This window comes from Sorex fumeus, unplaced genomic scaffold (genome assembly GCF_029834395.1).
Source record: "Sorex fumeus unplaced genomic scaffold, SorFum_2.1 ptg000005l, whole genome shotgun sequence".
Taxonomy (NCBI): domain Eukaryota; kingdom Metazoa; phylum Chordata; class Mammalia; order Eulipotyphla; family Soricidae; genus Sorex; species Sorex fumeus.
The window spans coordinates 9,019,499-9,032,894 of record NW_026606062.1 but is presented as its reverse complement, the minus strand read 5'-3'; the positions used below and the strand labels follow the sequence as shown (position 1 = coordinate 9,032,894).

At 43.2% G+C, this 13,396-nt stretch overlaps 1 protein-coding gene across 1 annotated transcript; it reads right to left on the bottom strand.

Annotated features, from left to right (window-relative positions):
- Positions 1-11,897: 11,897 nt before the first annotated feature.
- On the bottom strand, positions 11,898-12,863 carry LOC130030285 (UDP-glucuronosyltransferase 1A9-like). The gene has a single exon (XM_056121532.1). The coding sequence runs from the start codon at positions 12,861-12,863 to the stop codon at positions 11,898-11,900; it is 966 nt and encodes a 321-aa protein (XP_055977507.1).
- Between the last annotated feature and the right edge of the window lie 533 nt (positions 12,864-13,396).

Here is a 13,396-nt window from a genome sequence, read left to right as displayed (position 1 = left end):
AACATATGCAAATATTAGTGTGTTATAATTCCTGTTTGCATGTGCCAGATAAGCCAAGTTTTTGCAATTTGATTGGTCAAAGATCATGTTCTGGACTCTATGTCCTCTTTGAGCTGAACTACTAAGCAATATATAAGAACCCAGGAACTCAGAGACACCAAAGGAATGTCAGATTAATTAATGTGGCAGGTTTTTAATCACCCAAAGCAAAATTTGGATTTGTCCTCAGATGATTACAGATGGCCCAGATATAGAAGGCATTAATATTTCATTCATGTTTGTTCTAAAGACTTGGAGTCCTTTAGCACTGGTGAGTTGAGCAAGAAAATGTTCCTTTCACTGGACTTACCACTCCTGTTGACTCATTCCAAACTCTGAATCCATCAGAGGCTAAAACAGGATCAGCAATGCCTCTCTATGGGCTGTCCTGGCCAGGTGATGAGCTGACTCATCGACTTCAATTGTTCTCCTCCATACCTGTGATGCTCACAAGGTGCTCACCAGCCCTGTGCTTGTCAGAAGCACCTTTCCAGTACTTTTATACACAGTTTTGGAAGCTCTAGTGAGAACCATTATTTCACAAACAGGATAAAAGAAATCCAAACTAAGTCTGCCTCCAGGGGAGAAGGCAGCTAGGATAGAGAAGGGACCACTAAGTCAATGTTGGTTGGAAGGATCATTCTGGATGGGAGGTGTGTGCTGAAAGTAGACCAAGGACCATACATAATGGCCTCTCAATAGTACCTGTATTGCAAACCACAATGCACAAGTGTAGAGAGATTGTAAGAGTGAAAGTAAGAAGGAAAGTGCCTGCCACAGAGGCAGGTGGTGGGGTGGGAACAGCGGGAGGGATACTGGGGACATTGGTGGTGGAAAATGCATTCTGGTGGAGAGATGTGTGTTTGATCATTTATAACTGAAACTCAGACATGATCACTTGATCACTTGACTTCCCGTTACTCATCGATTTGCTCAAGCAGACGCCAGTAATGTCTCCATTTGTCCCTGTCGCATGCTAGTGTGGTCCAATGGCGTCTGTTTGTTCTAGGAACACGAAGAGCCTCAAACCTATTGTTCAGGGTCTTGACGAAGAAGTCAGACCATCTCATCGGTGGGTGGCCGCATGATCTTTTGACGTCCCATGGAATCCAGTCGGTAATGGTTCTAGTCCATTGGTCATCTCCAAATCGCATTCATTAGGTGTCCAGCCCATCAGATTTTCAATGCCTTGGCAAAAAAGACAGCATCCCTGATTTTTCATTGTTGATGGAGGTTGGAATTCCGAATTATTTCTCTCACTTGTTGAAGCGTGATACTCCAAGCATAGCTCTTCTGATTCCTCTTTGGGAAACTCGAATAGCGTTCTCATGTTGTTTTTGTAGGGCCCAGGTGTTTGAGGCATATGTTAATGCAGGAAGAACAGTGGAATCAAAGAGATATGCCTGAACCGGAAGTTCTTCATCCTCTTAGCTATTTTTATTTTTATGCTCTTGAAAGCGTTCCAAGCTGCTATCTTCCTCCTGCGTAACTCAGGTGCCAGGACATTCATCATGTTGACTTCTGGATCTAGGTACATGTAACTGTTTCATTTGGAGATGGGCATTCCATTGAGAGTGAATGGAACGTCAGGAATGAGACCATTTCTCATAAACATTGTCTTCGTGAGTATCAGCTATAGTCCAACGTTTCCACACTCATGGTTGAAGTCTGCCAGCATTTGGGCCACTTGGCTAATGTTTGGTGTTATTAGAACGATGTCATCAGCGAAGTGGAAGTGTTGTAGTTGCCAACCATCTATCTTCACTCCCATTTCTTCCCATTCCAGTCGTCGCATGACGTTCTCGAGGGTGGCACTGAAGAGTTTCGGTGAAATGGTATCACCCTGCCCAACTCCTCTCTTGACATGGATGATCACTTCCTTGTAGAATGGTGAGATCCTGCTAATGAATCCATCATACAACTCACAGAGGATCCTGATGTATTGAGTTTGAACACCCTGTTTGGCTATGACTTCGATGACCCCTTCTGTCTCAACAGAATCAAAGGCCTACTTTAAATCAATGAACGTTAGACAGAGCAGCATCTTGAACTCCCGAGAAAGCTCAATGAGCTTGGTTATCCTGTGGATATGGTCAAACATGCTGGATCCTTTTCGTAACCCGGTTTGCTCGCATGGTTGTCCTTCATCTAGTGTTCTGCCAATCCTACTCAGGATGACTCTAGTGAACAGCTTGTAGACAACAAACAGGCCGATCGGGTAATAGTTGCCAATGTCGTGGATCTCTCTCTTCTTATACAAAAGAACGGTACTGCTGGTTTTCCATTGGGACGCAACCTTGCATTCAGACAGGTAATGTGTGAAGATCCAAGCCAGTGTATTGATGAGTACTGATGGCAGGTTCTTCAGGTGTTCGGGTCTGACCTTGTCTGGGTCGGGTGCTGTTCACTACTTTACGGACGAAATGACATGTCAGATTTCGGAAGGGAGAACATTGGGAATGACATATCCATCCTGTGGAATTGGTATATGGGCAGGTAGGTGTGGCTATTGAAGACATCCCAGTAGAAGTCATGGATAATCATCTCCATTGCCCTCTTGGAAGATGTGATAGATCCATCAGGACACACCATAAGACACTTAATACCCATATTTCAAGATTATTGCACCATATTTGATGGGGCTCAAATATGGTTTAAACCATGGGAACACCTGCAAGAGCAATTAGAGGCCACCCTAAAACCCTCTATCCCTCTCAAAGAGCCTGGAAAGCTACTGAGAATATCCCGCCCACACAGCAGAGCTTGTCAAGCTATCCGTGGTGTATTCAATATGCAAAAAACAGTAAATACAACGGGTCTCATTTCCCTGACCTTGAAAGAGCCACCATAACGGCAGCATTAAAAAGGGTGAGGAAGGAGAGGCTGATAAAATCTCAAGGCCAAACTAGGCTGCCAAAACAAAGAAGGACAAAAGTGACTGTCTACTTTCAATGCACGTATGCTGGCATCGGATGCATCCATCAAAGACCTGATGGTACAAGCGCAAAAGATCAATTTTGACATCATTGGACTGACTGAGATGAGAAGGCATCAATCACATTACACCGTTTTTGACACTGGAAAAGAATTGTACCTCGGAACATGCGACAAAAGAGGTGTTGGTGGTGTTGGTGTCGTTGTCAACATGAACTGGGCCATGAGCATTGATTCATTCAATTGCCTAACAACCCCAATCAGACAATTACACTTGAATAGATATGGCTCACTGCTGGCAATTTCTATCTTCGTTGTCTATGCACCAACATGCAATTATGATGAAGGAGAAATTGAAAAGTTCTACATGGAGCTGGAGAAGTTCTATAAAGAAGAACACACCTTCTACAAGATCATTATCTGTGATTTTAATGCCAAAAATAGGACCGAGACGATCAGCCAAAGAACTTCACATTGGGACCCATGGCCTAGAATGGCCTGAATAGAGTGAGAGACTCTCTGAGTTCATCATGTCAACCAAGACCATTCATGGTAACTCAGTTCCAGAAGGCCGAATCTAAACATTGGACATAGGAGTCTCCCCGTAGAAGGTTCCACAATGAAATGACCACATCATATTCAATCAAGAGTTTCTCCAGATGGATGTCGCTGTTGTCCCAAATTTCCAAATGGAATTGGACCACTGTCTCCTTTGTGCAAAATTCTACTGCACAGAGAGGGGAGAAAGGGCTGAAAAACTCAAACATGAAAATTTTGTAAATGTAAATGTATCTCACAGTGATTCAATTAAAAAATAAATTAAGTTTTTGAAAATAATGTTAAATGGAGACTATAAAAAGTCTAAAATATGTTAGAAAATATAAAAATTAATTTGTGATGTCCAAAAAATCCAAACTGAAAAAGAAAATTATTGATTTGGAAGAAGACACTATTAGGTAAATAGAAAACCCTATGTTCATGAAAAAAACGACTAGAATAATGACTGATTTCAATAAAATGATAAGGTATTAAATTAATATATAAAAATTGGTTGCAGAGCCAGAGTGATAGTACAGCAAGAAGGGCATTTGTCTGGCACACGAACAAGCTGGGTTTGATCCACGGCATCCCATTTGGTCCACCCAGCACTGCCGTGGGTAACTCCTGAGAGCAGAACCAGGAGTAACCCCTGAGCATCGTTGGGTAGGACCCAATAAGCAAGAAAAAAAATTCTAATAAAAATGATTGCATCTCCACATATAAACAACTAGATAGAAGAAAGAAAAATAAAAAAAAAACAATCACAATACCATTTACGATCACTCCAGAATAAAGGTCATAGAAAACCTAAATATACAAGGGAAAAGGAGATGAAAGACTTGTGCACTGAAAACTAAGACAGCATTTGGAGGGCAGGGCAGAGAAGACAAATAAATAGAAAGTGTCAGGTATTCATGACTTGAAAGAATAAACATGATTAAAATAGATATTTTAGTTAAAGCCATCGACTAATTCACTGGATTCCTTTTATAAGCATAAATTTTATGATCACAAAATAAATATGAAACCGCGGCATTCTCTCCCTGCCTCTGTTCAGTGGTCTCGGCTACTTCCCCAACCCCATAGCCAGTGTCAATTGGGCAGATGAAAGAGGAAACGAGGCCGCCAGGTTGGTTGGTGATCAGTTGCCGTTTATTCCATTCTCCCCGAGCACATGTCCAGTCTCACTGAGTGTCCCATTCCAGTTTCACTCTGCCCCTCATTCCCATCTCCTCCTGTCCCTCATGCTAGTCTCTCCACACTCCGTCTCGCGCTGCCTTGTCTCGCATGCAACCTCCAAGCACTGAGGGTAGCAACCACACATAGCTGTGGTCATGAAATCAACAGATGTAAAGGCCTTCCCTCAGGGGAAGATTCTCCTAGGACAGATTCCCATCCAGCAAGATGACGTGCCTTATGGTGAAACAGCATCTAGGGGTGCATTTTTCCTTTCCCTAGTCCAACAATCATTGAAACATTCATCTTAATTCTACTTCTTAATACTATTAGTTATTTTCTATGGACACAGTAAGAGATACATTAAGCTTGGAGGATGGGGATATCTCGCAATAGGTCTCAGACAACAGTGCTCAGGCCAGATGAGTCTTTCCTAACCCTCGAAGGGTCATTGTTACTCTTTGGATCATGACAGAATTTGTTCATGACCATGTTCTTAACTTACAGTTAAGTATTATAACGTGTATCCTGGCCCATTTTGAAGCCAGGGAAGCTCACAGCTTCCCCTGGCTCCATCCAGTCCCTCGTCAGGACCCTGCTTTTAAAATGCTAGGAACTAGGGGTAACAGGCTTCAGTCGAGAAAACAGATGCCCAGGACTGAATATTAATCGAGACAGTTAATTCCCAAGTTACAAAAGTATAGCACTATCTTCCTGTGTCTACACAAAAAGGACATGGCTCTAAAGTAACTATGAAAAGGACATAAAGAGAAGAGAAGAGCAATATTACAGTAACAAATAAAAATCCAGTGTCCTGGAAGGATCTGGCCTTACAACTCAACAGAGTCTGATTAGGGGATCAAGGTGATTGACCAGCTGGGAAGCAGAGCACAGAGAAAAGGTTACAGATAAACACAGAGAAATGGGAGTCCCTCAGGGGTACTGTGTTGGGTATAACCCATTAAACCTAAGCTCCCAGCAGCCAGGGAGAAAGTACATACGGATGTTAAACCTGAAATGTTTAGAGCTATAACCCGAGTTCGATTCCTCCGCCCCTCTCGGAGAGCCCGGCAAGCTACTGAGAGTATTCGGTATGCCAGACACAGTAACAACAAAGTCTCCAATGGAGACGTTACTGGGCCCGCTTGAGCAAATCGACGATCAACGGGAGGGCCTTTACCTTTACCTTTACCTATATTCCAATAAACACACAGGAATGGGAATGTCTCGGGAGCATTCTAATGGGTGTAATCCAATAAATCTAAGCTCCCGGGCCAGCGAGAAAGGACAAACCAATGCTAGACCTAAAATGTTTATATCTATATCTCAATTCCAATGATGTTTTCAAGGAAATTGAATGAACAATTATTGTCACGAAGGACCCCAAATAGCAAAAGCAATCCAGACATAGAAGAAAATCAGAGGCATATGCTTCCTGAGTTTGGATTAGTGTGAAAAGCACTAAGATGACAAACAGTATGATATTGGAATGAAAACAGGCATGCACTCAAATATCAGAAAATAGGAAAAACTAAACAAAAGAGGGGCCGGAGCGATAGTATAGCCAGTCGGTGCTTGTCTTGCCTGTGGCTGACCCGAATTTCATCTCTGGCATCCCATTTTGTTCCCCAAGCACCACGCGGAGTAATTCCTGAGTACAGAGCGAGCAATAACCCCAGAGCATTGCTGGATTAGCCCAAAAACAAAGATCAAATAAATGCACTAAAGAAATGAAATACTTCAAATTAAAAAGATTTTATATAACAACACGGTCACGGTCCTCTCGTTATTCATTAATTTGCTCGAGCAGGCCCAAAAAATCATGAGATTTTTTGTTACTGTGTTTGGCATATCGAGTATGTCACGGGTAGCTTGCCAGGCTCTGCGATGCGGGCAAGATACTCTCGGTAGCTTGCCAGGCTCTCCAAGAGGGGCGAAGGAATTGAACTCGAGTCGGCCATGTGGGCTGCGTGCAAGGCAAACGCCCTACCGCTGTGCTATCGCTCTTGCTGATTATTGCTAATTGAAAACTTTTCCCAATATAACAACAACAACCAAAAAACCCAATTACCTTCTAAAGCAAAGAGCAGCCTGGTGCTCACAAGGAGATAGTGGCACTCCAGTGAGGACTCACAGGTAAATGAAGAAAGAATTCACACACACACACACACACGCACATGCACACTCGCGTGCATGCGTGCACACACACACAAAAAGAAATAGATAAATAAATAACTGAGCCAGACACTTGGAAGCACCTGTATTCCCCGCCCTCAAAAAAAAACACAGACAAATGAATAATACACAGACCCTTATTATTAAGAGAATACACTATATAAGTACAATAAAACATCACCTTATACTAGTAAAAAAAATACAATAAATTTTAAATGTAAACTAGTGCATTCAAAAGGAGTAAAGATGTAAAAACTCTGGGAAAAGTCAGAGGGGCTCATTATCAATGAATATAAAAGGAGCTGGACAGACTCAACAGACTGGAGCAAACACTCGGCATGAGGGATCCCTGGGTTCATTCCGGCTTCCCTTCCCTGAACACTGCCAGGAGCAACAGTGAGCCAGAAATAGCCATCAAGCTCTGCTGAGTGCCACCCCCAAATAGATAAATTAACATATGATCCCAGAATGCCATTGCTAGTCATTTAGAGGAAGGAGAGGAGAAATACCAATTCAATAGGGTATCTGCATACAGGCGTTCATAGCAACATTCATTTCAATACACAAAACACAGACTCGATGGAAGTGTTCTTTGATTGATAATGGATGAAGCAGCTGTAGTACAATTTTCTCTTGTAAACCATGTTCTTTAACAACAAAATAAAAGGTTTATAAAAGAGATTCTGTAGCTTTCCCCCCAATGGAACACAATACTACCACTGCTAAACACTACCTAAAGGGAAAGAATGCTCTTGGGATCAACACAAAGATGGTCAACACAACAATTACACATCAGTTTTCATCCAGTCGAGTCCATAGTTTTGCTCTCTTTTGGTAAGTTTCTTTCCTTTCTCTCTGTCCCATTAGGAGAAAAACCATCCAGTTATTATCTTGAACTTACTGACTGTTTTTAATTTAGCATTCAAAACAGATAACCTGTAGTTTACCAATACTATAAATTCAACACCATCGGAACTTCCTCAAATATAATTTTTTTGTTTGTTTTTTAATTATTATTAGTGAGACACCATGAGGTACAATTTTAGACTTACAAATTTTTGTGCTTGGATCAAATAAACATCCCTCCACCAGTGCCCATTTCCCAACACCACGGACCCCAACTATAATCTTTTTTAAAAGATAAAATTCCATTAAGCCAAATTCCACGAAGTACACAACTGAAACTTCTCATATTGTGTAGGTTATGCAAACCAGGACAAATACCTAAGTTTATGTCTAAAAGAGTCTAAGGAAGAAGGATAGCTGCAGAGCATTTTTGGCCTAGATGAAATTCCGTAGAGTAAATGAGCATTAGGTCAAAACTCAGGAAAACAGAAAAAAGTATAGACCAAAAGTTTTAAGTTATCAGCGCCAGGACAGGGACCAGTTCACAGAAATATCCTTCTAGCCAGCAAAGAAAGGGGATTGCTGCTGTATACCCAGGACTTCCTGATCAGGACGTGGCACTGATAGAAATTGTGGTCTCTAAAACCATTGTTGTACATAATGGTTAATATGTGATTCATGAACTATTTCTCATTATCCCCTGATACCTAGGTGTTAGGAGGATGAAATCTTCAGGTTAAGTATTTACTGCATTTTGTATAATAAATATACGATCAGAATGACAATATTTGTGATAAGAATTTCATCATGGCATTGTGGGCTGGAGCGATAGCACAGTGGTAAGGCATTTGCCTTGCGCGCAGCCAGACAGTCGAGCCGGGTTCGATTCCTCCGCCCTCTCGGAGAGCCCGGCAAGCTACCGAGAGTATCTCACCCGGATGGCAGAGACTGGAAAGCTACCCGTCACGTGTTCGATATGCCAAACACAGTAACGACAAGTCTCAAAAAAATGGAGACGTTACTGGGCCTGCTCAAGTAAATCGATGAACAACGGGAGGACAGTGGAAAGTGAACAGTGGACATGACATTGCATGCAATATTCCTGGATCTTTATACAACTGTCCTCTCAGGGCAACAGGACACTGAATTAGGGCCCACCCTGCTCTACCGAATCCTTATCTTAGCTTTTAACATCAAGGACTTGGTGATATATCTCAGTAGTAGAAAATAAAGTACAACTTGTAACAGCCCACAACTTCCCTTCAACTTACCCTGTGAACACCGCATCCAGCCCTGAACTGCTTGGTCATTGTGGCGACATGTTCTATGGAGGATTGAATGAGAGAGATGCTTGGAAGACAGGCAGAGCGAATCCTCACATGAACCTCTGACCTTCAGGATCCCTGAACCCACAGGGATGGAACAGAATGGAGTAAGGGGATGGAGACACACCTCCTGGGCTTTCGGCACAGGAATTGGGAGAGGAAAGAGAGAGAATATGGGGAAACCACCGCAGAAAGCGTTCCTGAGAGCACTGGCTTATAGGTGAGAAGGAGCACCAGGATGCTGAAGAGGAAGGACACAAAGTTCCCCGGAAGGGAAAGAGTAAAAGGCTCAGGGGCGGGCTGAGGGGGATGAGGGAGTAAGTGTCTCCCCGAGACCCTGTTGCTCTCTCTCCGTCTCCAGCATTGCTCTGTGCCCAGGCTCAGGTGCTCTTTGTAACTTCACTGGAACATTTCAACATCAAGCTCAAGCGTTGGCCAGCAATGCAGCCAACCATCCCAGGACTCCAGGATCTGAGCAAAGCAGTGATCAGTCAGTCACCTTCCTAGGAATCCTGGAGCCGAACCCTGACGGTTATGTTAAAGATTTAGGTGTGAGGAAATCCGTCCCTGCAGTTCTTCTCACCAGCCACTTGGCATCCCACCGAAAGCCTCACTCCTCTGCACGCTTGAGTCCTACTGAGGAACACACCATCCCCACTTAGCTCCGACTTCCTCCCTCCTGCCTGGGTCAGCAGTAACATGACAAGCTGCTGTTTAATGGAACATGGAAATGTATGACTATCAAGACACGCTTCAGCAGTGTTTTATACCATCTCGATTATAAAGGAGAAATGTAAGGACGCAGGAACTGGATTTTTAGTGATCCTCGTACAAGTGTGCTGATGTGGATCAACTCATACCACCCATGAGTGTGATGTCTAACCTGCCACTCGGAAGACGGTGTTACAAGGGCAACCCACTGCACTCCACAACCAGTGTGAGCTCTGAGACCAAGGGCTGAGTCACTACAACAAACTGCCAAAGTTAGGGAGACAGGGGAACTTACATGGAAGGGTCTTTCCAACGGTGTTTTTAAAAGGGTTGCTAAAAGAGTATGTGAGAGCCTTCTTTCATCCCTATATGCCCTGTGACAAGCTGGTATTCACTGAATGTCTCGATTTCTGAGAACCCAATTAATAAGTTTAACTTTGGGTCTGAATGTTATTAAAAACACCAAACATTTGTTTTTAATAACACCAAACATCAGCCAAGCGGCACAAATGCTGGCCGACTTTGACCGTGAGTGTGGAAAGGTAGGACTACAGCTGAATCTTACAAGACAATGTTTATGAGAAACAGCCTTGTTCCTGACGCCCCATTCACTCTCAATGGAACGACCATCTCCGAATGCAACAGCTATGTGTACCTAGGTCGAGAGGTCAACATGACAAATGACCTGGCACCCGAGCTGCGCAGGAGGAAGAGAGCGGCTTGGAACGCATTCAAGAACGTCGAAGAAATAGCTAAGAGGACGAAGAACCTCCGGCTCCGGGCACATCTCTTTGATTCCACTGTTCTTCCTGCATTAACATATGCCTCAGAGACCTGGGCCCTACGCAAACAAGATGAGAACGCTATTCAGGTCTCCCAAAGAAGAATAGAAAGAGCTATGCTTGGAATATCACGTTTCACTCAAATGAGAGAACGAATCCGGAGTTCTGACATCCGTCGACGATCAAGGATCAGGGACGCTGTCTCATTTGCCAAGGTGTCGAAAATCAGATGGGCTGGTCACGTAATGAGATTTAAAGACGACCGTTGGACTAGAGCTGTTACTGATTGGATTCCACGGGATGTCAAAAGACCGCGTGGCCGCCCACCTACCAGATGGTCAGACTTCTTCCTCAAGATCATGAACGATCGGTTTGAGGCCCTTCATGTTCCCAGAGCGAACAGATGCCATTGGGCTACACTAGCACGCGACAGGGACAAATGGAGACGTTACTGGCGCCCGCTCGAGCAAATCGACGACTAACGGGAAGTTAAGTGATTAAGTGATTTAAGTGGGTCTGAATGAATCCACTAAGAATTCACAAACCACATTCTCCTACGTGTTAAGGAATGTTCATTTTTAACATCTCTTTTTTTTTACTTTTTGGTCACACACATTGGTGCTCACGGATGCCAACCCAGGTCGGCCAAGTGCAAGGCAAACACGCTACCCACTGTGCTATCGCTCCGGCCCCCAGGAAATATTCATTTTTATTCAGAAACTTTTATATCGTTCCTTCCATCATTTTAGATTTTATAGAAATTACTATAAAATATATTTGTGCCCTCGGCAGAACCATGAATCTCAGCGGCTGCTCTCTACCTTCCAAAGGGGTTTGGTGACACAATGATTTGGGATATTTTAATTGCCTGTATAATAGATGAGTGTTTGATAAAAATCATGAAATCAGCACAGATCAGTTTTAGAAACTGAATAGGTTCAAAACGGTTAAATCTTGATGTGATCACTCCAAAAAGAGTATCCAAAAAGTGTATGTTTAGCATACACTCGTTCTTTTTGAAGGAATTTGCTGTACTTTGAGGAAATATGAACTAGTTAAAGAATATTTAAGCAGAGCATAAATACCAGGCAGGATTGGTTAGTGGAATAGATTCTGGTACATCGAAAATACAGAACATTTTGCAAGTTTTCTATGCAACACAAATCACAAAGACTTATAAGAACACATTTTCATAATGAGAGCCAGAGGAGAAAATCACTGTTCACAGTGGTTTCCTTTATTTTACCAAATGTAGGACTTGAAAAAATAAAGATTTGAGGCTAATATACAAGCCAACTAAACAGTACATCCACATGACCAAAAGAGCACATTTATCTAGTGCACAATTAAATGATTACAGGGGATTCCTTCACTCAGAGACAAATGGCAAACGAGACAACATAACTATAGAACCCATTTCAGTAAAGAACACAGAGTCCAGGGCCTGATTCTCACCTCCTCTGATCAGGCACAGGCTTACCTCTGTCAGGGGCTTTGTCGCATGGCAGTTGATGCCTCCGATGAAGACCATGTTGGGCATCACGGGTCTGGGATAGTCCAACACAAAATCAGTCCGTAACAACCACATGGACACTTGGCTGTAGAGGTCATAGGGGGTGATGGTGGTCTGCATAATCTCAGAAGCCACATCTACAGCCACTTTCATAAAATGGTGGCAAAATAAATGTTCTTCCATGTGGAAGAGGAGATTCCGCACTCGCTCCCAGAAAGTCATGGTATCCGAGAAAGCTAAGAATCCTCTAGGGACATAAGACAGGGGACTCGGGCACTGAGTCCCTTCATCCTGATAGTGGCAAACTACTCCCCTGGTAAAGACCACAGATGGAAGGGCCAGGTACTTGGCTATAATCAGACCACAAATATCAAAAGGATCTAGAAACACCGCGTCGAAAGAAGTCTCTTCCAAGTATCTCACTAGCTTCCTGTCGTCGAACACACTCTTGCAGTGTGAGAAAAAGTCATAAAGACCTTTGCTGGATGGGCCTATCAATAAACGTAGCAAATTCTTTTCTCGAATTTTCCATTGATGATCAACAAAAATCTTAAGTTCATGATTATAATCCTCCATAGAATAAGAGGTCGAGTAGGTTTTGGTTGTAAAGTTTGAAGATTTCTTCAGTTGCCAACTCACCTCTGGCATCACCACGACTACCTCGTGCCCCCTCTGGACCAGCTGCTCCACCACTGACCTCATGGTGAACCAGTGGCTCCCATCCATAGGCACCACCAGCAGCCTGCCCGCATCAGTGGGTCCAGGTGTCAGCAGGAGACAGACACTCAGGGGAAGGAGACCGGCCAACACTGTGAGAGCCATGGGGAAACACAGCCAGAGCAGGGAGCTGCTGTTTCTTAGCTTGTCACAGTTGTATAAGAAACCGAGCGCAGGTCCTTCCCAGGAGAGGGCGTGCACTCATCCACTCAATGAAGAGATAATAACATATGCAAAGATTAATGTGCTATGATTCCTATTTTCATGTGCCAGATAAGTCAAGTTACTGCTCTTTGAGTGGTCAAAGATCATGTTCTGGACTCCACGGCCTCTTTGAGCTGAACTACTAAGCAATATTTAAGAAGCAAAGTACTCAGAGAGACCAAGGGGAAGTCAGATTAATTAATGAGGCAGGTTTTTAATCACCCAAAGCAAAATTTGGATTTGTCCTCAGATGATTACAGATGGCCCAGATGTAGAAGGCATTCATGTTTCATTCATGTTTCAACTCAACTTAGAGTCCTTTAGGACTGGTGAGCTGAGCAAGAAAATTTGCCCTTCACTGGACTTACCACTCCTGTTGACTCATTCCAAACTCTGAATCCATCAGAGGCTAAAACAGGATCAGCAATGCCTCT